Source organism: Sceloporus occidentalis, unplaced genomic scaffold, assembly GCF_023333645.1.
Source record: "Sceloporus occidentalis isolate IW3139 unplaced genomic scaffold, rSceOcc1.0.p SCAF_4, whole genome shotgun sequence".
NCBI lineage: Eukaryota > Metazoa > Chordata > Lepidosauria > Squamata > Phrynosomatidae > Sceloporus > Sceloporus occidentalis.
This window is the reverse complement of record NW_028316984.1, coordinates 140,594,099-140,621,942: the sequence shown is the minus strand read 5'-3', so window position 1 is coordinate 140,621,942 and position 27,844 is coordinate 140,594,099. Positions and strand designations below refer to the sequence as shown.

The following is a 27,844-nucleotide window of genomic DNA, read 5'->3' as shown; positions in this document are numbered from 1 at the left end:
CTCTCCCTCCTTTCTTCCTTTTTATTCTGTAAAGCACTAACATGGCTACTTCTTTGAACACTCCTGAAAATGACCTATTCCAAGCTCCAGTAAAGCTCCAGTAAACCTCAGGCAGGTCTGAATCCTCATGAGTCTTGGTGAAAGGGAGACCTGCCATGAGCTTTGAAGCAGGTACTCAAGTTCCAAATAGCTACCTTGGGTCAACATTTGAAACACCTCCCCCCCCCCCCCAGTATAAATATAACCTCTTTTCGACAGACAGAACTATCGGTTTGGCCTAGTGGGTGGGAAAACATTAAGGAAGCGATTAAACCTGCAGTTTTCAATTAGAGGGATAGAGGGAATCCTTACAGATCTTGTAATTCTGTTATTGTTGTAACCCACCTTGATCTACAAAAGGCGGGCTATAAATAAATATTTTATTTATTTATTTATTATCTCCAAATGAATACGAATTGAAATGGGAAGCAGCCTAGCTTGGAACCTGACATTCCTTCTATCTTCTTTGCTTGGGCCTTCCAGTGGAAGGAGAGGCCTTGGAAGCTTGAGATGCAATAGTGCTGTGGATTTTGATTCCTCAGTTAAGGAGTTTCTAATCCTCCCTGTTTAAAAACAAACCTCAGACTATCAAAACCATCAGATCAGCTTAGGCTGCAAAGTGGTCTTCCTCAGACCGGACCTGAGGCCAACTCAAGACCTAGGAGGAGTGTGTCTGCAGGAAAACCTCATATTGTGTTTTTCTAGGTCAGGAGAGGTGGACTATCACTCTCAGCATTCCTAACCATTGATTATGATGTTTAGAGCTGATGAGAGTTGCAGTCCAACAACATCTGGGTTATGGAGCAGGCTTGAAAACAAAAGCTCTTTTTGTTCTTTTGCTGTCCCATCTGCTGGGCTGGGTCTTCTGTTCGGCTTTAGCGTGGGATGGAGTGGCTGTGCTGGGGAGCAGCTGTAAAAACATTGCCAGAACCACTGCAGTCACATTTCCAGATTACAGTTCCATGGCCACCTCTTTATTCTCCTGATGTGCACTGACCTGCATCTTTCATTTCAAACAGAGCACATGGAGGACAATTTATAGACGTCCCAAACACTCTTAGATCAGCAGTTTCCAACCTGCTCCCTCCTAGAAGTGATGGACTAACTCCTTTCATTCCCCAGTGAACCCAGATGATAGGAACTGTTATCCAACACATGTGAAGGGATCCAGGTTGTGAAAAACTGGCTTAAGTTACATGGTGCCTAGATACATATGTATGGATTACGAAGTTCAAACATGAAAAAGATATATTTCTGGCCTTTACTTCTTTTAAAAGGGCAGGATTCTGTTCCAATCCCTGGCTTTCACCGGTACACCCCCCCCCCCAAAAAAAAGGGCAACAGAGTGGAAAAGTCCCCTGCCTCCACACACCTGATTGCTTGGCAGCTTCAGATCAAATCTCTCTTTCCCTGCATAAAGCTACATTCAAATTCATAAACACTTTTGTTGAAAAATGTGGTTTTGAGGCAACCTGTTCATTTTAAGAATATAACTCACTGTTTATTTTAAAAATGAATAAAAGGAAAGTTGACCCAAAAGATAAACGTCAGAACCAGAATTCATAGGTGATGGCTCAAAAGGCCAATCAGTACCTGGACTTAACCTGGACCTCAAGGACCAAAAAGAGATCATTCTGCATTTTCTTCTAATTAGTTTTTGTTTTGATGAAGCTGGGCATTTTCTCTAGCTCACTGAGATATAGAGCAGGGATGGCAGCCTCTCCTCTAGCCTGGCTGACTGAAAGGGTGTATAAACACACTGGCAGAGCAAATAGAGAGTGTGCAGCTGTTTGAATAAAATGAAAAGTGCTTCAGGCAGCATTCTGCCCAAATATGACAGATGGAAACAGAATGCCTCATGGGATATTAAGAGGGCAGCACAAGCCCAAATATATTGCTTGTCCTGCGCAAAGCACTGGGGAATTGGGGGGGGGGGAGGGGGCAGAGACAGAAGTGTGTGCTTTTTGTGTGTGTGTTCTGTTGAAATAGTCTTTGACCTCAATTCAACTCAACTTTACAGTCTTGATCCATAAACTCTTATGGGCAAATGCTCCCCACCTATTCACCCTCAAATACCTTTCTGTATCAATTCTCACAACCCTGGTAACCTGTTGGGTCATGGGGGAGAGAGGAAATTTAGACTCAGTTCCTCAGTCCATGAGCGTATTGCTGTGGACCTAATGGACACAGCAAATAGTAATGCATGTGTAAAGTAGCATAATGGAAACTCAGTCCTTGGCACTGGCTGCTGGGAATGAGGGGGTGGGATTTGTATCTCTTTTCTCTTCCTTCTTTTTAAATCATTTATAAAACTACTTGAGCCACACTGGCATTATCTCACATTGCAATACTTCACACACAGCCACTGCATAACATGTGACAAATGAACAGAAACGTCACACCAAGGTTTCTTATCCTCCATACCACTCCAGGCCCCAATAAATGCAACACTGGAGTTTATCAGACAAGGGAAATTGGAAGTATAATCCAATGGCAATCTGAACGCAATCATGGGGTTTAACGTTATTGCGGGATAGACTACCACAAGCAATTTCGGTAATGAGAAGTCAGTCGAATGCAATCATGGGATTTTATGTTATTGCGTGATAGACTACCACATGCAATTTTGGGCAATGGCAAGCTATTTTCGGGCAATGGTGAGTCAGTTTGAACACAATTCGAATTCATGTAAATTCACTGAACTAGCGAATTCACGTGAATGTGTTCTGGCCCCACTTTCTTTTCATTCGAAATTAAGAGAAATTCCTCCCGTGTGATAAACTCCACTGATGGTGGTGGTGGTGATGGGAGGTCTTTCAGATGGGCAGTTATACAGATAAATGGATTTCCTAGGATTTTAAATTTAATCTGATGGACGAGAAGCATCAACAACAATGGGGGGGTCTCCAGTGTCAAGGGACAGTGAATCTATTCCATGTTTCCAGGAATTATCCAAGGTGCTGGAACGATTTAGGGATAGGGTTTATTATCTTGGAAAGCTGCATGGATGAATACCTGGATTGCATTTACTGCCCCAATGATATAGAAGCCACTAGTTGCTGCTGATCAGTAATGAGGAGAAGGGTGGCAAGAACAAGAGAATGACCTTTGAATTAATTTAATAATCATGTCTCCTCACCTTCCTTCCTTCCTTCCAAACAAAGTTGGAAAAGAGCTTTTTAAAATCTCTCTCTCTCTGTCCCCTCTTTCTGATACTCCCCTCTTCCTCACCTCATCTCCTCCATAAAGCAGGTTGCTGGGAGAAGGAGGCATCACTTGTCAGAGGTCTCACATGATTACTTGGAGAAGGTTTTGCAAATTAATCTGAGGGTCATTCTGCTTTAGAAAGCTGACGCTACTCCAAGTGCAGTTGTCAAGACTTAGAGCTTTGCTCCTGAGGATCAGCTTGGGAGAAAATGTCCCAAGGAGCAGGCTGCAGCCTTCCCTTCTAGTGAATTTCTGAATAATCTAATCTAATTTTTGAAAAGACTGGATACAGTCTTGAATTGCTCTATGGGTTCCATGACAAGTCTAAATTCTCTCTACCTCTTTCTAATAACCTGCCTGTGCTGAGGTACCATGACAGTGTGCATCTCCCTGTCTCATTAACAGCAACTGATGTTGTGCAGAAAAGCTTCCTATGCAATGATCTCATGACAGGGATGGATTTCAACTGAGGTGGATGTATGTGGGTGGGTGGGTGAACTAATGGAGCCAGACACAGGGGGCTCCAGAGGCTGTATGGTAAATTTGGGCAGGGGGATTATGTGGCTCACCGTAACAGAGGCACAGTACATGCCACCAACAAGTGGCGTACTGGCACTGATTTTAGGGTTAGGGACCATGCGGCATACACTGCGGTGTTACAATGGTGGCGCCCCATGTACATGGGCGCCGCCATTGTGACATAAGTGACAAGGGTCATCCATACATCACCACACATTGCTTATGTAACGAGTTCTTTTTCCTCCGGTGGGAAGCCGCACGGTTCGGCAGTTACGGCTTCCCTTTGGAGGAAAGCAGGCCGCCGGCAGGCCGCCCTTTTTGAGCGGTCTGTCCCACGCCATAGATCCAATTGTGGAATGACTATATGACACTGACCAACACAGGATTGCAGTCAGGATGTGACCTTCCTTTTGCCCTTCTGAGTAAGATTGCCATATCCCGGATTCTGCTTGGACATTCACGGTTTTCAGCCGTTTTGAATGTCCCGGCCTGGGTTCAGGCAAATTCCCGTCTCCCACTGCCACTGCCGCCACTGCAACTATGCGGCAGCCTGCGAAGCCTAGTTCCTTCACTAGGCCTCACTGGCCTTGGATGGGGCGCAGGGTGGGGCCTCAGCCAGCCGACTGAGCCCCAAGGAGCAAGGTCTCTAGGCCTCTCCTCCAGCGGTGGTGGAGTTGTGTGGGGGCCAGACGGCAGGCGGTGGTGGAGGAGAGGCCTTACCACGGCGGCCTCTCTCCTTGGGGCTCAGCCGCCGGCGGTGAGAAGGCTTTGCAGGCTGGCTGGGCCCCAAAGAGAGAGGCTGCTACATCACGTCCTACATTTTGTCCCAGTTTTGTGGAAGGGAATTATGGCAACCCTACTTCAGAGAGTCACTGCAGAGTGAAATGGAGATATTTGGCATAGTATGGTGTTAGGTGGGATGTTTGAGAGGGTGGAGGTGTTTTCATGTGTTTTATGCATTTGCGCAGTTTTATGTATAGTTTTGGAACAAAATTTGCCTTAAAATATGTTAATTTTTAAAATGGGGGGATGGGGACTTTTGAGGATTGGTGGGGCTTCAGGGGCCCCGGAAGTGGGTGCCATGGGCTTGCTGTATTCTGTGGGGTGCACTTGCCCCATTTCAATCTAAATCTTATGGAGAAAGGTGAAAGACGCTTCCCGGGATTGTAATTCAGGCTGGCAGACCCAGATCAAGTTCAATAACTCATCCTAGCCTTTATGAGTTCTCCGTGTGAATGACAAATGTGAAAAGAGTAGCAGAAGAACCTCCTAAGATGAAATGAACCAAAGTTATGCATTTTAGAAACATCATGGGTGTAGGGGTTGGTAAGAGAGTACTGTTGAAGACATAGCCTGATAGGGGCCTCTCCTTCCTACCAGTACCTGTTGGCTGTCGAGACCGTGCTTCATTCAAGTAGTAAAGTGCCTTGTTGTAGTCTCCAAGGTGGTAGAAGGCCACTCCTGACCGATAGAGTGCCTTGAAGTTCTCTCCTTCCTTCTTCAGTACTTTCAGGCAGTATTCTTTGACTCGCTCATAATTCACCAGCTCAGCTTGAAGGAGGCAGGCTACAAAGGGAAATAACAGCACAAGATTCTTTAGAAAAAAGTCATTCTTCTCCTTTCTTCACACCCACCCCACACCTTTGTGGAAAGGATGCAAAGCCAGGTGAGGTGATTGTGACTCAGGAAGTGGGGCTGTCATGTAAAGTGAGTGTCAAATCCAGTTTTTGCCATCCCTAATCTCAGTTGAAAAGGTCTATAATTAGAAATTTGAGTTAAGATACACTGGTAGGTGTTGTTTATTTTGTAGAAGAGCCATGAATTCTCTGTGGAATGGGTAGCAAAAATCACAAAAGCAGGTAAATGGCTTTGAAGTAACAAAGGAAAAGGAACATAAACAGAATGCTGAATTGTGACTGGCAGTTTCAAAGCCCATAAAAATAAAGTGAGGATTTTAAAAAAATGAAATAATATCAGGTAACTGAATGGAAAGGCATGCATTTTGCTTAATCTTGCTGTTGTGATTCTTCTTTTGATGGTGGCCTTTTAACATTCTCTGTTTTAAAAATCCCCACCTACGTATAGTGTTCTTATCCAGGGCCACACACAGCCAACTCTGCTTCCATCTGTTAGAATGTGAATACATTTTCTACAATCAGTGTAGAAGAGAGGAATACAAAATTGGCCCACACTGTTGCTTACTGAAAGTCAAACTTGTGGTCTGTCAGCACATAATGCTTGGATTTGTGTACTCACATTAATGTGGGTATTCATTTTATAATAGTGTCCAAGATCCCACATCGCAGATATGGTTAAGAATACTGTACTTAACTACACATAGTCCCCTGATCTGACTTTTCAAACCTAGCTTAACAGCCAGCAGCCACAGCTAATGACAGAGGTCTGTTCTGAGGACAACTGGAGTCTCCCTCACCAGCATTCTGTGGTGGGACTAGGAGTTGCAAAAGAGGTCCTTCTTCTGATTGTCACACTGCAGTTCACTGGTGGGAGTGGGCTGGAAACGTCATCTTATTATCATCCTGCTTTGTCCCAATCAACAGCACAACAGACCTCCATCACTTGGTATGGCTGCTGCATGTTAAGGTCCAGTGAGGAGCATCTGCAATCATGGCAATAGGGCCACAACTGTAAACATGAATACTGAACAGTTTATGAATGTATAAATCTAGCTTATGCATTTGTAAAAGCTCAAGATGTTAGCCAATAATAACAACATGTAACAATTGGTATCTTTGGTAGATCTTTGAGTGGTCTGTGTCTGGTTTCTCACTCCCCACTAGTTGTTGTTGTTGTTGTTGTTGTTGTTGTGTACCTTCAAGTCGCTTCCAACTTATGGTGACCTTAAGGTGAACCTATCAAGGGTTGTTGGGTTTTTTTTTTTGTTTTGGGTTTGGTTTTTTTTGCGAGATTTGTTCATAGGGGTTATGCCTTTGCCTTTGTCTGAGAGAGTGTGGCTTGCTTAAAGTCACCCAGTGGCTTTGCATGGCCAAGCAGCAATTTGAACCCTGGTCTTAAGAATCATAGTCCAGTGCTCAAACCACTATACCACAGTGGCTCTCCCCTACTAGTTTAATAACAGCAAAAACTAAAAAGTTCTCCTCCTTTCTATATTAAGTGATTCGTTTCTAATTGAGACAGTTTTAGGGAGAAAATCAGGAGTGGATTTGTGCAGGAAAGAAAAGTAACTTCACTTTCAGTGCTGAAAACAAATTCTTGGGCAAATTTTTGTCCCTTAATTCCAAATAAATGCCTTGGCCCTAAGCCTCTGTTTGACACCTGGCTCCAATTGGTGAACTTCAAGATTCTAGTTAAAGCAACAACAAGGTGGAAGCTCGAACTCCCCTCTCCTCTAGTTAAAAGAACTTCTCAGACTTTCTCTTGGCAACCTTTATAACTAACTTGCAAGTTGTCAGGTGAGTAATACTATAATTCCCTGTTGCAATTGAGCAGGGCTGAGAATGAATTGCTTAAGGTCATCTAATAAGCTCCTGAGAAAGACAAGATCTGTACTGTACTGGCACTCCCAGGTCAGTCACTAAGAGAGTTACTTAAGAATTGCTGAAGTGGCAAATTTGCTACATACACACAGTGGTTATTTCATAGCAGGCCATTTTCAGGTTTTGTGGGCATGGCTCAGAGGAAGAGCTCACTGCCTGCACCAAATTCCAGGTTCAGTGCATCACTGCTTAAAAGGATCAGGTAGCATGAATTTGCATTATGTCATGTCCCAATAGAGATACTTATCTTTCTTTACAACAGAACAAGTGGGATAAGGCAGGCTCATATGGAAGTAGGTAGTCTTTCAGATATCCTTGCTACAAGCCATTTAAGGCTTTGTTAGTCAAAACCAGAACCTTGAATTGAGCTCAGAAGCAAACTGGAAGCCAGCATAGTTCTTGTAAGATGACAGTCCTATGAGGTATAAAATGCACAACCTACAACAGTTTGACCACTGTCAACATTTCCCAGGTTCTAAAGGCCATGCTGACTGGTAGTCCTAATCCAAAAAAGTAACTTCTAATCTCTGAATAAATGTAATTGAGGCTACAATTCTGTATCACCTGCTTAGCTATGTGGCCACCTTTGTTACATAGCCAAGCAGTGTCTCCCAGCCTGATCCCTCCCAATCTTCATTTACTAAGCAGCATCCACTGCAAAATGACAGGGGCCTGTTCTCTTGCTGATGCTTTCACCTTTTCTCATGAGTGTGATCTTTGGTGCAACAACCAGAAGCAGCCCGTGGATATAAGAATCGCCTCTCACTATTATTTTCCTAGCAACCGGCATTCAGAGTCATGTTCCCTCTAATCCAGAATTCAGCATATAGCCAAAAGGAATAGAAGCCATTGACAAAAGTTATGATGAAATCTCACCCAGACCAATTGTCAACATTAGTCAGAAAAAATTAAATTCCCACTGCTTTCAATTGGAGTTAGTCATGACTAACTTTTACCTCACCTGCCTCTCCGGCAACGTGGGACATTATCTGCTCTTAGTGGAGCTTCAAAGTTTTTATTTTTATCAGTACAGCAAAAGCGAAGGAGTTAAATCTGTAACCGCTGGCTTCTCTCTCTCTCTCTCTCTCTCTCTCTCTCTCTCTCTCTCTCTCTCTCTCTCTCAATATTTATACACACACACCCCACATCCAATAGCTTGTGTGTGTGTGTGTGTGTGTGTGTGTGTGTGTGTGTGTGTGTGTGTTTTAAGGCATACGCAGTGCAAAGATGCATTGAACCTAATGTTTACTTTGGGCTGTGTGCCAGACTCTGAGCTCTGGTCGTTACTTGTCCAAAATAACAGAACAAGGCAGAGGTGAGGCCAGCAGAGTGACACAGTCCAAGTGAAGACTTGCCAAAGAATTGTTCTGCAATCACCCCTTGTGGCTGAAAATCTCTTCTTTTGCTCATATTGCGTCCTTCACTTCCAGTTTAGTGCAGCCAGTCATGGAGCCAGCAAGGCAGGAAGCTGCTGTCTGGACTAGTTAAATCTCACAGAAATGAGTTTTATGGAGGAATGGCTGCATCATGGGGGATTGGGGGGGAGGTTGGATGAAAAGCGATAAGAACATTTGATATCACCAGAGCAGTACATACATGGTGGATTTCAAAAGCAACCTACCAGCAGATACTTCACAGACACTTTCAAAGATTATCTATAAATGCATTATTTTATTCAGACGCATCCTCGCCTGTTTTTCAAACACTGATTCCTTGGTTGTCCCTAGTTTCTAACGGAGATCAAAATGGACGTATGGAGGTTTTTCTTCTTCCCTCTTTCTGCATCTCTCTCTTGCATCTCCACACTTTTTCTTTGCTGAAAGTGTGAATTTCATGCTAGAGCCCTTGACAGCTCTGAGGCTGGTGTTCTATATTTATGTGTCAAATAACAGGTACAGCAGTAGCAGCAACTGCCCTTTGCCCATCTGGGCTTGGGAGCAATCCCCTTGCACAAGGTTGGTTTCAAAATGATGCACCAGGGCAAGAAAATACAGAAAATATCAATAGAGTGTGAAGGAAGAAGTCAGGAAAAGCCCTAGTGAACACTAATAAGCTTGCAGGAAGCTCCTTTATACAAGTTACACCAATAACTGGTCTAGTCCAACATTGCCTCTATACTTACTGGCAGCACCTCTGGATTTTCAGACAGTGCTTTCCCCTATCCCTTCGCTTATGTGGAGATGCTAAAGTATTGAATTTAGGATTTTCTGCATACAAAGCATGTGCTCTACCTCTGAGCTATACTTCTCTTATAGGCCATTTTATTACACTGATCAACTGTTTAGTTCTAGCAACTGCCCAAGCATCCTTTCACACTGCACAATTATCATCCTACGATGCCACTTTAACTGCCATGGCATGATATTATAGAATCCTGGGATTTGCAGTTTTGGGAAGGGTATTTAGACTCCCCTTCCAGAGAGCCCTACCGCCCCATCAAACTACAAACCCTATAAGATGTAGCCCTGACAAAGTGGAATCACAGTGCTATAACTGTGTCATGTGAAAGGGCCAATTAGTAGTTGAAAGTGAGAGGTCACTATGAAGGTCATGCAAATCCCCTCCCCTTGTTTCTAGGTTAAGAAATATTAAATCCACCTTTCTTAATCCAAGATCGCTCTGCCCTTTATTTTGCAAACAAGACAATTCTCTAGGGGCGGGGACTTCTGTACATTTTGGTCAAAAGTGGAACTTGACAGTGTTGGGTTAATGTCTCTGTACCTCAGTCTTAGAATAACAGAAGTTCATGAGGTCATATGAAAGAAAGCAGATCTCACTCATCTCTCAATCTTTGGGCATATTTACCCCAGAGTTATCCATTGCCCTCAGCAGTGCATTCTTGGTATAAGTGTCTGCAACCCAAAATTACTGAAAAGCTAAAGTTACTCCAGAGCCAAGCTCTTCTAAGACATTTCCCATTTCAAAAAACCTGCAAATAATTTTTTGTTTTTTTATTGCTTGGCAGCTGACATGCTACTTATAGCCTCCTTGATCATGTTTTGTATTAATTAGATCAGTTTAGGCGGGTTACAGACCGCCTATTTGGGGCGGGCTGTACCTGCCCCTTTCCCCGGTGTATCAGGGCCTCAGTGGTTAGAACGGCAGCCGCTGAGGCCCCGATCCGCCGCTTTTCAGGCTGCAGGGAAGCGGCAAAACGCCGCTTCCCCGCAGTCTGAAAAGGGGTGTCCTTGGGGCTTGAAGCCCCAAGGACACCCCGCGGCAGCGGGGAGGGGGAGAAAGGGGCTGCTTGGCCCCTTTCTCCCTTGCTTCGCTGGGCGCAGCCGTCTGAAGGCTGCGCCCAGCGAAGCAAAGCGGCGCCGCAAACCAGGAAGGAGCTCCAAAACGGAGCTCCTTCCTGGTTTGCGCTAAGGGCGCCCTAGGCGCCCTGGCACGGAACGAGGACGTCACGTCCATGCCGCCCCGTATAGAGGCGGCGCGGCCGTGACGTGCTCATGACGGCGGCCATCTGGAACGGCCACCGTCATTTTTTATGCGCAGAGCGCGTATTAGGGTTAGGGAGGTGTGGAAGCACCGCACCTCCCTAACCCTAGTATGCACTCTGCGCGTACTTTCATGGCGGTCTGTAACCCCCCGCCTATATGACTGCTTGGCAGCCTCCCTGTGATGGATGACGAAATTAAAAAATAAGTGCCACTTTCCAGTTAGCAGCTGATTCATTGACTTTTCCTATCTGTTCATTAAAATTATGTTAGATTTGCTTGCCAGTTGATGCAGTGTGTCACCAAATGCAACAGAACGCCTACCCTCACATTACAATCCAAATCAATCCATGCTAAACCAGGAAATATTGATCATCCAAGGGTCTGGGATATACAGGTAAACTAAGCCATTTTGAAGCAGAAGCAACAACAATAACCCCTTCTCCTCCTCCCCCTCCCCTTCCTTCACCATCAGCAGCAACATTATCTCAGCTGTTTCCCCCATCTTAACTAGTAAAATTGATTCTTTTCTATTGAAGACCTTGGAACGTAGGATAAAGACAGGACACATGAGTACATATGTATGAATGGCACAAAAGGATTTCTGGCTTTAGAAAGCAGAGAGCCAGTGTGGTGGAGTGACTTGAGCATTGGACTAGGACACTGGGAGAGCAGAGTTCAAATCCCTGCTTAGCCATGGAAACTCACTTGGTGACCCTGGGCAAGTCATACGCTCTCAGCCTTGGAGGAAGGCAATGACCAATTCTGCCAAGAAAACCCCGTTGTTGCCATAAGTCATAAATGACTTAAAGGCACACAGTAACAATGAGGAGGAGAAATAGTGCAATAATAATAATAATAATAATAATAATAATAATAGAACCCTGGCAACTCTCCTTAATTCTGAATTCCCCCTACTTCTGGGAAATTCTAGGCAGACAAATGGTTTTCCTCTGAAAGTAAAGCTATTGATATGCAGAAGCCAGATCAGTTCTCCTTCCCCCTATAACTGATCCTGGGTGAAGAAACCAAACGTGTTCTCTACTAATTTCCCTCCACATGAGGCAGAAGAAACTTACATTGTTCCTGATGCACACTAAAAGCAGCCTAGGGAAAGGGTAGCGTATTGGTCAGGGATGATATTGTCAATGGCTGTATTCACACTGCAGAAATATTCTCGTTTCACCCCAATAACTGCCATGGCTCCATGCGGTGGAATTCTGGGAATGGTAATTTGATGGGGCACCAGTGCTCTCTGCCAGAGAAGAGTAAAAGTCTCACAAAACTACCATTCCCAGAATTCCAAAGCACTAGACCATGGCAGTTAAAGTGGTGTCAAAATTTCTGCAATGCGGATGCAGCCCTGATCACGATCCTATCCCTTCTGTCGTGCGGAAGTTCTCCTACCCTCTGCCAGCTGGCCGTCCCACCTCTTCCCCCACCCATCTCCTAATTGGAGAGGGACTATCAAAAAATAAATAAAAGCCCAAGTGTCAAAGAAGAAAGAGGTGTCTCAAGGGCTTCCCACAGTTCCTCCAGTGCTTCCAAGACATTCCTGTCACCTTCTACATTTGCACTGCAGAAATAATCCAGTTTGACACCACTTTAACTGCCACTGCTCCATGTGATAGAATTCATATGGATAGTATTTTGTTGAGGCACCAGAATTCCATCACATGGAGCCATGGCAGGTAAAGTGGTGTCAAACCCGATCATTTCTGTAATGCAGATGCAGACAATGTTGTTCCTCATTGAAGGGGACTCAGCCTCTATGATCAGGTATTGTTTGGGGAAATATGTATTGACTGTTTATGCCTGATGCTGGAGCCCAAGTTAGCCTTGAGGTGGGTGATCCCACAGTGGGCATCAAGCTGAGTTTAATGACTTAACACTGGAAAGTGTCTGTCTGCACTGAGCTAGGCTGGAATCAAAAGCAGCGTCTTTCACCTTTCTCAAAGTTCTATATGTTCGTTCTAATGCCAAGAATAAACTTCCACTGAACTGTGAAATATAATTTCATGTTCCAACTTCCATTTCAATGTCATTCACTTCATTCAAGATATTAAAACCAAACAGCATGGAGCTTTGAGGTGATATTTAAACATGATAAGAATAACAAATGCTGTAAATATTAGAAGCACAATGCATTTGGTTTTAAAGGAAGCCATAACTGGGGAAGAAAGATACCCCATGCCCAGAGTACCGTTTATTCTAATTCATGGCCTGGGAGATATAGCAAGAATTCAGCAAGTGAAGGAGTGGAGAAAGTGTAGCCTTTCAGAAGTTACTGGACTGCGGCTCCATAAGCAGTAATGAGTGCAGTTAGTAGTGAAGAATACAGGGAACCACATTCCAAAAACATCCCAAGAGGTCCCTGAGCTAGTGTATCAACCACCTGGCTCTCCAGCAAAGAGAAAATATGAGATATGGGGACCTTTTCCCACGATACAATTATTGTAGTATGATTGCATGTAAACTATTCTGGAAACATCCTTCGGCATCCTGGGTTTGTAGTTTGTCGAGGTACTAGAGCTCCCTGGCTGAGAATTCAAAATACCCTTCCCTAAAATGCCAGTGTGGTATAGTGGTTTGAGCTACGGTTTGACTATGACTCCGGAGAACAGGGCTCAAATCCCTGCTCAGCCATGGAAACCCACTGGGTGACCTTGGGCACATCACAGTCTCTTAGCCTCAGAGAATGGCAATGGCAAACCCCCTCTGAAGAAACTTGCCAAGAAAACCCTGTGATAGGTTTGCCTTAGAGCTGCCATAACTTGGAAATGGCTCAAAGGCACACAACAAACAAACAAACAAACAAACAAAATGCAAATACCAGGATACCATGGGATTTTGCCAGGGCCATTAACTGGAATCATAGCACTGTAATTGTGTAATGTGAAAGGGCTCATGGCACCATACTAGTTAAGACCCACACATTCACTTTTGCTTATAGACCCTGAGACTTGCAAGCCACCATTGTACAGTGGAACCTTGTTATCCACTTGGGTTTGATTCCAGAAATCCCAGTGGATAACAAAATCCATGGATGTTCAAGTCCCACTAAATATAATGGCATAGCAAAATGGCATCCCTTATACCAAATGACAAAATTAAGGTTTGCTTTTTGGAATTTATATGCTTTTGGAACATTTTCAAACTGTGGATGCAGATAAAAATCTGCAGATAAGGATGGCTCACTGTATGAGGCTGTTTCTATTGTCATCTAAACTGATACTGGTGGCACTGAATTTTCTGTTTTGTAACATGTTGCCTGGTGGTATAGTTAAGCTTTTTATTTAGTAAATTACTAATCCAGTGTATCAAATGAAACAAACAGGTAAAGAAACAGTAGAGAAAGGTGATTTATACTATGATCTCCTTAAAGGATTTGTCCTGTCAATTCAGAACTCGAGATAGGAAGGTGGGGGGACAGGTTTTATGACATGAAAAATGTGGACCTAAAGAGTTTCACAAGAGAAAAGAGAAAGGAGTCTGGTGGCACTTTTAAGACAACAGTCAACCCTCTGTTTTCACGGGGGATCCATTCCAGACAGCCCCCCACGAAAATGGAGACTCGCATGTATTCAAGCCCCATAGGCTTGAATGGGGTGCACGTGCACCCTCACGAGCAGAATATAATATGTTATTTCAGCCTATTCTTCAAGGGCTACAGCCCACCCTCCTCGTTTTATACTGAAACAGACTAATGCTGAGGAAGCAGACTAAAGTCTACAAAAGCTCATGCTGCCAACTTCTTTATTTCAGTTAGTCTCAAAGGTGCTACAAGATCTCTCTACATACTGAATCTACAGACTAACACAGCTATATCTTTGGCTTTTCCCAGACTAATGATATTATCTGTCTGAAAAACTTCACATGCAAGCTTCTTCAGAGTGTCCTTTAATAATAACTGTGCTCCTCTATCTTTGGTTATTGGCTTTGTAGTTAAAAAGCTACACAGAGATTGCATTTACACTCCAGAATTTGACACTATTTATACTGTCAGGGTTCCATCCTATGGAGTCTTGGGATTTGTAGTTTATTGTGGCACCAGAGCTTTCTAATAGAGAAGGCTAAATAGCTCACAAAAGTACAAACCACAGAATTCCATAGTACTGAGCCAGTTAATGTGCTATCGAACTGCATTAACTCTGCAGCATGGCAGCACCATGGCTTGATGCTATGGAATTCTGGGATTTGAACTTTTATGAGATATTTAGCCTTCTCTGTCAGAGAGCTCTGATGCCACAACAAACTTCAAATCCCAGGATTCTATAGGATGGAACCATGGCAGTTAAAGGGGTGTCAAATGGCATTAATTTTGCATTGTGTCAGCAGTCGGAGAGAGAAAATGAAAGAGACAGAGAAATTGGTTCAGTGGTGAGACCCAGTTCTTTGTATTAATCAGTTCCTCCTGCTTTGATAAATATTCCTTGTCCCACCCCACCCATCCAAGCTATGTGAGGAGAGTTAGTTTGTTCTATTTTTTTTGTTTGTTTGTTTTGTTTGTTTAATGCTCGTTGTTGATCAAGCAGGTAAAATGCCTTGGAGAGTTCCCTTCTCTCTCTGTCTGCTTTTCTAAATTACCCCAATAATCTCTGACCTAGCTTTTATCTTTCAGAATCAATATTCATCTTGTGGAACCTGCTGAAGCTCTTCCTTTTCTTTGCTGATTTACATTTTCCCCTATTGCAAACCCTGCCAGAGCTTTCCTTCCCCCAGGAACACCCCCTTCTTTCCCTACCCTGGTCCTCTTTCTCAGCAAGAAGCTCTGCATTCATTTCTTCCCTTCTGATTTTCCTCTGAGCTTTTGTTGCATCCAAAGGTGTCTCTTCACTTCCAAAAGCATCCACCTACCATCAGAATGGATGCTGCAGAATAAACAAGTTCCTCCAATTGGGCAAACTCTGCTCAGGTAGATTGGAGGGACAGATTTCGAGGGGCTGTAAAATGGAAGGAGAAGTCAAAGGGCATGAGGTCAAGCTGGCTTCTAAAGTATGAGTTGAACAAGAGTCTCCGATTTCAGGATGTATGGTCAGTCATTTTTAAATCTCAAATTGGAGAGCAGTTTTTTGCCCTCCCAGTGCCATTTTACTTTTAAAGTATACATTTTAAACTCCATGTTTTAAATTCTATGTTCTTTGTGTATTTCAGAGTGAAAAAAAACAATTACGACAACAACCCTCACACAGATTGAGCAATAATTACAATCAAATTCATTGTAGATTTTGTTAAGTGCCTTCAAGTCATCCTCAACTTATGGCACCCCTATCTCAGTGTTTATTGGCAACAACTATTCAGAAGAGGTTTGTAATTGCCTTCCTCTTATTCGGTTGAGTTTCTATCGCTGAGCAGGGATTCAAACCCCGGTCTCCTAACCCAATGCTCAAACTAATCCTAATCCAATGATCGAACCACAAAGTTTGCTTTTAAATGTGAAAAGATCCCATCCTTCCAGAGTGTGCTATAAGACTCAGCAAAATGTTGCTTGAATCCTGTGATATGACCAACGTTCATTGTTGTCAAGTCTTTTCCAACTTCTGATGACCCTAAGGCAAATTTATCATGGGTTTTCTTGGCAAATTTCTTCAGAGGGGTTTTTCCATTGTCATCCTCTTGAGTCTGAGAGAGTGTGACTTGCCCAAGATCAGTAATTGCTCTTCTCTTACCAATAGTCCACTTCATGCATCTGACAAAGTGAACAATCCCTCTCAATCCTTTCATCCCACTTTTTCAGATGCTTTTAAAATGTCACATTTCTCTCTCTCCTCCTGTCCCTTTCACTCTTTATCCTCAGCTCACTTCCATTTCTGCTGAGTTCAAGTTGAAAAAAAGCTGGAATTATACTAACTCAACCGGGGGAGAGGAGGGGCTGCAATATTGCCCTTTCCTGTAACTTCAGGCAAAAACAAACTGCTGCAGCCTTTCTCTATTTATCCATTCTACCTCATTAATACATTTTGCCTTTTTGAACACGCTTTAATGTTGCATGGTCATGCATGTTCCAGTTTCCTTCTGTGAAATGCTGGAGTGTATGAAAGAGAGGAAAAAAGTCAAAGAGTCAACCACAACATCCAAACATGCCCACCAAATGAACAGTACTCTACAAGATGAGGTTAAGATGACTGGGACCCCGGCCAGTTTCTAACACAATATCCTTTTTTTATGTACAGGGGTTTTGGCCCTCTCTGGGCTATTTTAGGGCCAGGAGAGGCCTTTTCCCTGACAGAAAGTGACCCTGAGTCAGTTGACTCTCACATATTCTACACAGCTAAATAAATAAATAAATAAATAAGTAAATAAGTAAATAAGTGTGTCCCTAAGGCCCACAAAACCAACCTTGGGGTACCTCACTTTCCCCATCATTGGCCTGCAGCAACAGGAATAGGCCAGCTTCCAGCTGTGGCAGGGAGGAAAAGCCAGATTTTTGGCAGTGCAAAAAGGAGTGGATGTTTGCTGCTTCTCTTTCGGCTGGCAAAAAGGAGGCGTGCGGTTGCCATGACCCCAATCCACCTTTGGAAGGGGTGGTCTGTTTCACCCCAAAGATCAGAATAGCTCAGCTATGTTGCAGCATTTCAGGGCACTGGCTTACCTACCTCCTCCAGTAGAAAGAGAAATAATTTTTTCTTGGTGACTCAAGCAAAGGTTGAAATGAAATGAAATATCCTTTGCCACATCACACCAAGATGGTAAATACAGATTTTGACAGTGCTTACTTCCATGTTATGCATTTAGGCTTGTAGTGACATAAAAGTCAGGTGCAACCTTTTCTTTACAATGCAGCTGACATTAATCTACAATTTATCTTTACCGGATCTCCATGCAGATCAGTCAAATGATTTGAAGCTATTCTTGATTGCATCTTGACCAGAAATTTACTATTAAAATTGCCGGTGAACCATTCAAACACCCATTGAATGCTAGAAGAGTAGGGCTGGTTGAGTGAATTATTTCAGACCCTCTGACCAATTTCTCAGTGTTGTCATCACCAGTGTATGTTAGAAATGGGGGACAAAGCGCCATTTATTTTTCACATAGAATCATAGAGCTGAATGAGACCACAGGGACAATCTGGTTCAACACCCCTGTCACACAAGAATACATAACTGAAACAACACTGCAAGATGTCCATCTAATCTCTGTTTGAAGTACAGATATAATTCATCACCAATTTTCTTTTCAAAGGAAACAACATGTAAATTCAGAAATTTTCTTCCTATTCTAAGAAATGTTCTTCCTATCCCAAGAAAGACTTTGAAAATCACACGGTTTTCAAAGCTCATTTGCAATTTGGGACTTAATTCATACATTTGCATTTGCATGTGGCTGTTTTGCACAGAAAAAAAACATCCCCTGTGCAGAAAATGCTGTTTTCTGTACAGCCACATACAGATTCTGCATGGGATGCCCAATTGCAGCATTTTCTGTGCAAATAATAATATAAAAATATAATTGTTGTTGTATGCCTTCAAGTCATTTCTGACTAATGGTGACCCAAAGGCGAAACTATCATGGCAAGGTATGTTCAGAGGAAGTTTGCCATTGCCTTCCCATGTGGCTGAGAGTGTGTGACTTGCCCAAGGTCACCCAGTGGGTTTCATGGCCAACCATGGATTCAAACCCTGGTTTCCAGAGTCATAATTAAACACTCAAATCACTATGCCACACTGGCTCAGATAGTAATGTCATATTCTGCACAGAAAACAGTGGTTCCTGTGATGAAAATGCTGTTTTTGTACAAAACAACCACATGAAAATTTTGAGCAGAATAAATCCTGAACGGCAAAGATTCTTATCAGCAAAGGATTCTTCTTGTTTATATTTTTATCCCATGCAAATGGGTTCTCTAGTAACAAATGAGGAGACATTCAACAACATTAAATGTGGAAAATAACATCTAAACCTATTTGGTGAGCCACCTTTTGGGATATACAGGGCTTCTTGGAAATTCAGCACAGTTGCTGCTAGTAAGAGCCTCCTGTAGTTTCAAAACAGGATAATAGAAATAGATGCTTGGCAAGGACAGCTTGGTGTGTTCTTTGATGGTTACACAGGGGAACTATACAAATTATGCCTTGGGAATAGTGTTTCAAGTGCTGGTGATAGCGTTACTTTCCTATCACGCTAGTAAGTAAACAGATTTTCAGAGAAGATGCCAATATATATATATATATATATATATATATATATATATATATTTCTTTTCAATGACAATGTCTTCTAAAAATGCTGCTATCTAATGGGAGAAAATCCCATTAGAGACAGCATGTTGGCAACAATAGCTTCTGCAGAGGAAATAAGAGGTGCGTTTCAAGATTCTCAAAAAGATAGTGGCTCATCAGTAGACAAGCTGAACCCACTGCATTCCATGTGTACTCTTAATGCTTTCTTTAAGCCTTATATAAATGTATAAAAGGACAAGTAAATAAATAATATCATATCATACATCATACTATCATTCTTACATTTGTACTTGCCTATAGCCTGTACACAACGAGTTAAAATCAAAGTTTTTATAAATTACTTTAAATGTAGCTCCCCCTTTATTTTGTCCACTTATTTCCATTTAATACTTGTGCAGGGTGAACTTCTCCTCAAATTATGCTTATGCATAGGATATGTAGAGATAGCACAGAATTGCTACTAAATGTCCTTGTACCATTGGAGTAAAATGATATACCTGTGTAGTGAATCCATGCAAAGGTAATCATATTATTTGCATTGATGAGTCACTCACTACTATTGGTGTAACCTCTGCTATGATAAAGTCAAAGTATATACTGAATTTAAACATCATTATATTAGAAAATCTCTCCTACAAGTTTGGTATAAGTACTGTGTAAACAGAGATATTTTTTCCCTAAGATAATATTAGCCACCTCACTGCAGGAAGCCTTTTTTTAAATAGAAAGAATGGGTTAAAATTGGAGGTGGTTGTTTCATAAAGATCTTTTGTATTTTGAATTAGATGGTTGCAAGTTTAAATCTAGAGAGATCATTCTTAAGGAAGCCAAAGATCATAACTCATTTGTTTATATGTAATTTAATCAGGAAAAGAGAAATGCATCCACAGAGATTAGGGAAAATGAGTTTTATGTGGAACTGTATAAAGATGATGACCATGTACAGTCCTCCCTTCCCTTATGCGGGGGATCCATTCCAGACACACACACCCCTGTGTAAGGGGGAAATTGTGTATACTCGTGCCCCATTGAAAATAATGGGGCGCTGCAGCTTCAGCATATGCTGAAAGCTGCGGAAGGGAAGTCCGCATATGGTGTGGGCTCACTGTACTTTTAAAAGTTTCTAAATGGCTGTTATAGCTAGAGACAGAAGCTGAGCCTGTAAAAGAGAATGTGATAAGGTGGGCCCAAAATTTTGGGCATAATATCCAAATAAAATGTGGTCCCAAGATATAAATTTTACTTTGTGTAGTGATTTAAAAGAAAACCTGTATAAGATTATGTATAGGTGTTATCTACCATGTATACTCAACTATAAGTCAAGAAATATATGCCCCAAAATTGACCCTAAAATCCTGGGTCCACTTATACGGGTCAGTATACTAATACTGCTTAGAAAAGTCCTGAAACAAGCAATGCCTGATGCCCCACTCTTCATGTCTCAAAGCAGGAGGTTTTTTTTTTGTATGTGTGGGTGTGAAAGAGGTTCCCAGTCTGATTTTAAAGTCTTCTCTTCCCATCAAAGAAACACCCTTTTTCAATTCTTTCCCTTCCTAGTCCAATCTTGAAGCCTTCTCGTCCCATTAAAAACACCCCTTTTAGTTCCTCTTCTTTTCCTTTCCAGTCTGATCTGGAAGCCTTCCCATCAAAGAAATGCCCCTTTTAGCTCCTCTTCTTTCCCTTCCCAGTCCAATTTGAAAGCCTTCTCTTCCCATCAAAGAAACATCCCTTTTAGCTCAATTTCCTTTCTTCCCCAACCCGATGTTAAAACCTCTCTTCCAGCACTGAGGAAGTAGTGTTAGGTGGATGGGAGAGGTCCAGAGAAGGAGAAGGAAGTGGTGTTTCCCCCTTTCTAGCCTTCCTTATAAACCCGTAGGTTTTACCCTCAACCGATCCATATGTCATATCAAAACCCATGATTTTGACCCTGAAACCTTCCCTCAACTTATACATGAGGTTGACTTGTACACGACTATATACAATAACTCCAAATAAGCGGTTAAAAATCTCCCAGAATGTTTCAAACCAATGTTGGGGGTGTCAGCATAAGGAGGACTCTTTCTTCATATATGGTGGACTTGTAAAAAAGCAAAAAGTTACTGGCCAAACATTTATATCTTAATAAAAAAAAATTAAATCTAATTTACAATCAGAAAATAAAGAAACAGAAGGGAGGGGGAGAAAGAAAAAGAGAAAAATGCTTTTCGGTAATACATAGTAGGGCTGTGTTACCAGAATTATTTTTGTTGGGCACTATGGATAAAAAACTGAAGACTAAATATGAATTATTTCTTCTATATATGACAACAGCAGGAAGAATATTGTTTGCTTAAACTTAGAAATGGACTAAAGTACTGACAACGAAGAATGGAATTAGCCCAAATTGCCAAATTAACATAAATTCCAAAGGGTAAGCCAACTGGAGACTTTTTGAAAGACTGGAAACCGTTTATGGATCTTTTCACCAATAAGAACTCTAACAATGTAATTTTTAGTAATTTAAATAGGATTATTTAGAAGGATCTGTAATGGTAAAATAATATTTTATTATTCCCTTCTACTTTACTTTGCATTACAGTTTGGAGCAGGGAAGGGTCTAAAAGCCCTACTGTGTATTAGTTAAATGTCTTTCTTTCTTTCCTCTTTCTTTCTTTATTTTCTGAATGTATGTTAGCTAAATTGTAAATTAGATTGTTCATGCTACAATTCATTTAAAAATTATAGGGGAAAAACTGCCTCTGAGCAAGCTTTCAAAACAAGAAGTTTCATCATTGGACAAATGCTATAAAAACAGCATTAGCCTTAGCATGTTGTCTTCAGATGGTATGAGAGGAAGTGTTTGCAAACAATTAAATAAGGCTCATCAGGTTAGACCACCAATAATGACCCTGGGCCTGTTGAGATGAGAATAACAAAGGCCATAAAAAAGAAAAATAATATTTAGTTTTCCATTTCAGAATAGAGGAGACTCAACTGAAATCTCATGTCTGTCTCTGCTCTGTGCAAAGTTCACAGCCCCGAGCCCAGTGAGTTCTTCAATACCATATTATCAGCATTCCTCAGTATCTCTGTATTGTTAGGGCTGCAAATGAATTTAGGTGCTAGACCAGACAAAACATGTTGAGAGAAGCCAATTTAGGTATATTTATCTTTTGGGTAAAGAGCCAAACCCTTCAGAATATAAAGTCCTGGTTTAAGATAGTATAAATGCCTGTTTCTCTAGTATAGGATCCCACTGCTGAGTGGCTAAATCTGGTATTTTTCAAGTTATACAAATACAGGGCTAACCATGTTGACCATAGGACAAATTCTAAAGTCCATCTTGTGGTGATACTTTTACAGTGGGTCCTTGTTATGTGCTGGGGTTTAGTTCCAGGAACCCCCCATGGATAACAAAATCCATGGATGCCCAAGTCCCATTAAATACAATGGCATAGCAAAATCGTATCTCTTATATCAAATGGCAAAATCGAGGTTTGCTATTTGGAATTTAAACTTTTTTTAAAATATTTTCAAGCCGTGGATGCTTGAATCCGTGGATTTAAAAAATCAATCAATAAGGAGGGCCAACTGCATTTGTTGCCGCTATGTAACTTCAAGCTGACTCTGACTTATGGTGACCCTACCAAACTTTCTTTAGAAGAGGTTTGCCACTGCCTTCCTCTGAGGCTCAACTAATGTGACTTGCCCAAAGTTATGCAATTAGTTTCCATAGCAGACTGGGGATTTGAACTCTGGTCTCCCAGAGTCCTAGTCCAACATTCAAACCAGTATACCATGCTGGCCCTTAATACAATTATTCATTGGCCTAATAGAGTATTATACTACTACTGCAAAGGCAACCCAACCCCAGGCCAAGCCACCCAAAACACCTTGCTTTGAAGAGTCCTCAGAGTAAACTTGGTCTTACTGCAACACCATTGCTGCTCCAGTCTGCCAGTCCTCCACTCTGGGGAACCTGGCTAGCTGCTTCCCAACTGCAACATTTGCCACACTGGGAAAAGGGGCCAGCATGTTTGTCCAGAATGGTGACAATAGGCCTCCTGATAGAGGAAGGTACTACTCATGATTCATGCTAATCCTGCTGCCTGAAACAGGCACTGTGTTCTGACTATTGGGATGGCCAACGCTGAATTAAATTATCTAAAGCATAGGGTTTGAATTTCTAAAAGAGTAAAAAAATCTATGAAAAATGATCACAATTGGGTTGAGCCGTATGGCTTAAGTAGAGGGTGAGGATCGAAAGACTACGAACTTATGCACAGTTACTTGAGTTTAAGGCCTCTTGAACACATGAGTGAACATACATAGGCCGACATATATCGTGCTGCTCATGTGGAGTGTTTTTTTGGGCAATGCATAACATGTTAGTATATTGAAGGTGAAAATGTTCAGATGTGCAATGGCTGCAGAAGCCTAAATTGGCTACACCTGGAGTCTAGAGCAGCAGCCGGATGTTCAAGGTCAACTGAGCAGGACTAAATGTAAATATGCTATGTCTTCAGTCTCAAGAGGGATTGGTGTCTGTGGTGCATAGCAACTTGTATAGGAAGAGGATGGACTTAGTGGTCGCCTCATGGTAATTCTGTATATAAGGAAAACGCTGTTCTGGTGGATTGTGGGAGTTTGGAGATAGTGTGGTGTGTCGGTAAGAGTTTTTGTATAGTAGCGACTAGTTCGTGTTTATTTGAAACAAAGTAATAAAGCCCTCTAAGAAGTGAAGTGCTGGAGAGTGATTCTTTGATTTAGCAGCTGTCTCTCCAGGCATTGTTCCAGCTAGCTGAAAGCTTGTATTTGGAGTTTCGCTCTGTTCCTGTGTTGGAGAGATAACTGGCATCTTCATCCAGTTGGCACTGGACCGGAATCATGGGCAAGGTTCGTCACCCAAAATATCAACATAACAGTCATATCAGCTAACGGTGGAGTAAGCAGAGTTGCACATGTGGAACTGTTGCACGTGTGGTAGCATATTAAAATACACAGAGTAGTGTATGAATGAACCTCTTATGCCCACTGAGCATTGCAATTGCACAAGGGGTTGTCCACGATACACACTGACCATTCATCCATGTATGTTGCACTACATTAGTATTCAGCGTGGGGATTGTGTATTGTAACTCTGCCAATTGACATTTATCTACGCTGAGGTGTTGCAAGATCTCAGCCATTATCATTATCATTTACTTATATCCCACCTTTCTCCCAATGTAGGGACTCAAGATAGCAAACAGCAAAATTTAAAACAATACAATTTAAAAACAGTACACAAACATTAAAATGTATAAATATAAAATTTAAAAAACAAACAATTTTAAAAGTTAATACAATTATGAATTAAAATGCAATGTATTAAAAATACAAACCTTTGGGTAAAGCTATGTATAACATTGTTTCCATCCCAACAGCCTCTCAGGAATCTTTGCCTATAGCGAATGCACTGACTAGTTGCTCATACTGCAAACACATATCACTTAACCCTAATTTAGTAATAATAATAATAATAATAATAATAATAATAATAATAATAATAATAATTTGTTTTATTTATATACCGCTATTCCAAAGATCATAGCGGTGAACAGCAAGTAAGCTAATTTGCCCCCAACAGTCTGGGTACTCATTTTAGTGACCTCGGAAGGATGCAAGCCTGAGTCGAGCTTGGGCCCTTTTGCTGGTCTTGAACTCGCAACCTTGTGGTTTTGAGTGAATGGCTGCTGTACAGGCATTTAACCACTGCGCCACCAGGGCTCCATTTTACTTGTTTGAGTCCATCCCTGCACTCCACTGTATATCTGATGCTTTTCCCATTCCTATGCTCCTTGTCCCATAAGGGCTTCTGCAAGCTAAGACCAATAGCCTTGTACTGCATTTCCACGACACAGCTAGCTGCTCTGCCTCCTTCCAAGGCATACTGCTCAGCTTTGCACATTAATCAATGTCCTATCTTAATTGGCAGCAGTGCTGAAAGGAATCTGATTCTACTGGGAAACTCAAACATTAACTTGTGTCCATCCTTCATTACATTGCTCAGTATAAGAACATAAAGCGAACACTGCCAAACTGGATCAAAAATAGTCTAGATTCTAGAAGATGCTTCTCGGATGCTTAAAATAGGCAGGTTTTGAACCAAAAGCTCTCCCAAATTGTATATCCCAGTATCTGGTATTCAGTGGCAAAATGCCCACTGTGAGCATGGAAGGTTAGTTTCTACTTTGGTCGACAGGCCAATCTATCCTCTATGGATTTATCTAATCTTTTCTTTTTCTCTTTCTTTCTTTTTTTGCAAAGTTCAGTAGATCAGATATATATAACGGTCTGAAATATGGAATCTGGATGTGAGCCTCTTTTGCCTCTCTTCAGAACTTAAATTGGTCACAATGCAGCACTATGCAATGCAGGGCAATGCTATGAGCAGCACCTGTTACATTCCCAATGCATGCTCTGTTCTGTTTCCTAAAATGAGAGTTTTATTTCCCTTAGACAAGCCAGTAAGTGACTAGCTACAAGCCTGATTTAAAGGTTCTTCACATTGTTTGGATTGTATCCATAACTTAGATTCACCTGAGAGGCCTGAGAATTGTACTTCATGGCTGCAAAAAAATGGGGTCAGAAGAGTCATGCCAGATCAGTACTATGTACAAGTGGTGAGAATGGGCTTGCAAATTAGGCGTTTTCTGTAAATAAAGTACCATGCCAAAAGATCAGGGCCAACCAGATGGTGAGGGGCCAGTATAAATTACCAGGGTCCAGTAGTCTAGGAGAAGGCCTGAGACCCAACTATGTAGCATATAGAATCATAGACTTGAAAGAGTTGTCTTTCTTGGTAGTATTGTTATTTGTTGATTGTTTTCTATATCTATTGTCAAATGGTGGATTTCAAAGAAAATTATAATGATATCCAAAATTCTGAAGATTTTTAGCTAGCCCATTCTTGGTGCAAGGGAGAGCAGGGCTGGAGCTCAAGTGAGGGAAAGGAATCCATGGGTGAGCAAGGGAGACCATAGTGCAGTGGTTCACAAAACTTTGGTCCTCCAGGATTTCTGGGAGCTGAAGTCTCAAACATCCAGAGGACCAGAGTTTGGGAATCGTGCCAGTGAGAGGAAGGAAGGGAACTAGAGGGGCAGGTGGGAGATGTCAGAAGAAACCACAGATAAAACACAAAACCTCTGATGACAGAGGCAGTGGCTGGAAACAGAGACCCAGAGACAATCAATCTACTAGTGTCGAAGCTGCTCAGATGATGATGATGAGGAGGAGGAGCATCGGAAGCAACAGTACCTCCACCTCTATGGCTCAAGTGAGAAGCTTTCTTGATTCTTCACCTAGTCCTCTGGCCTGTACAGCAGCTCTCAAACTACTCCTGCCTGGCCTGCATTGGCCATTGATGGCCACGTGACATGGAAGAGGGGCAGTCTCTCGGTGTGAGTCAAAAAGTGACATCAGGCAGGTGGTGAGGACAGGTGCTACTTGTGGATGGTAGTGACTTTGTGTTTTCTCTCAGCTACAAAGACGGTAGGGACTGTGAGGGAATGAACAAAATTCTTAAAGCCCTCCAAAATGTTCCCTTGAAACCCAAATCCATAGTTGGTGGCTCTGCAAAAGATGTAAATAATAAGAGATATGAGGATCTTGGAGCATTTCAGATGTGTAAGATATCCCAGTAGTGATCAGGCACCAATCACATGGATGGTAATTTACAGAAATCAAGTATGCATAAAATTCAAATTAATTGCAACACCTCCATAGTACAATATTCTATGAAGATAGTTTATTGTAGTAACAATCCTATGAAAATCATGGGGTCTCCATTAGTTAACAGGCAACTGGAGAGGCTCATAAACAGATACTGGTTGCTCCCATCCTGCATTCTACAACCCCTGAAGAGCTGACCAATTCATCCACCACAAAGTACATTTAACATAATCAAGATGCACATTTAATTTATTTACTCTACTTCATTTCTATGCTGCCTTTCTCCCAAACAGCAATGAAAGATGGCTCACAGATAAAATCATTTAAAAGATTTTACAATAAAATTTAAAAGCAATTAAAATCTACTAGCTAAAAACAGTATTAAATGACATAAAAACATGCAAAGAGGTTTTTTAAAAAAAACCCTTTTGGGGGCATTCCCATTATTACATTCTTGCCTATAAAGCTTCTTCAGTACCTTCCAGCTGTGATACCTAATGGCCTTCTTCAAAAGCTTTTAGATTAGGACAGAAAGATCTATTCTGTTAATTAAGATAAAAACGGAAATTGACATAATTAATTCATTAAGCTTCACAACCCCCCATGAGATGGAAAGCTTTGTGATCTGATTTTGATGGTTCCAGCTCAGAATCACAAAGCATTATTTGTAGCAGGCAGAAAGACCCAAATCTGTTGGTTCACAACGCTGTACTTAATCTACACAATAAAAATCTTTGTTCATTTCTCCCTCTTGCATTTCTCTGCGCCTAGGAACACTGGCAAACAAGTGGGTGCTGGTTGTTCCATAGAACAAAGAGAAATCCTGATGATGCAACCCTAAAGATCCTTCCATGTCCATAAGGCACAGAGACCTGTTCCCCAAAGTTCAGAAATGGGATTTTTTGCACCACAACCCCAAACAGATATAAGCTTTTGGGTGCTGTAGTCATTCTCTCTCTCTCTTTCTCTCTCTCTCTCTCTCTCTCCATCCAAACTCCCATATATTCCAAACATCCCAGTCCCATACATACATGAAAACAAAGTGTTGTAGTTTGAGTGTAGGGCTATGACTCTAGAGAGCAGGGTTCGATTCCTCACTTGATCATGAAAACCCATGGGTGACCCATGATAGATTCGCCTTAAAATCACAGAATCATAGAGTTAAAAGAGCCCACAAGGGCCATCCAATCCAACCCTCTGCCACTCAGAAAGACACAAACAAAGCATCCCCAACAGATGGCCATCC

At 41.9% G+C, this 27,844-nt stretch overlaps 2 protein-coding genes across 3 annotated transcripts in view; one reads left to right on the top strand and one right to left on the bottom strand.

Annotated features, from left to right (window-relative positions):
• Positions 1–27,844, bottom strand: part of LOC149314729 (tetratricopeptide repeat protein 9A-like) — a 54,727-nt gene that overhangs the window by 11,496 nt on the left and 15,387 nt on the right. The window contains exon 2 of the mRNA XM_089521795.1: positions 5,149–5,331. Within this exon, the coding sequence (XP_089377921.1) occupies positions 5,149–5,331 (183 nt within the window). The remainder of the gene's footprint in view (positions 1–5,148; positions 5,332–27,844) is intronic.
• MAP3K9 (mitogen-activated protein kinase kinase kinase 9) overlaps positions 1–27,844 on the top strand; it is a 129,868-nt gene that overhangs the window by 89,704 nt on the left and 12,320 nt on the right. The window lies entirely within an intron of this gene.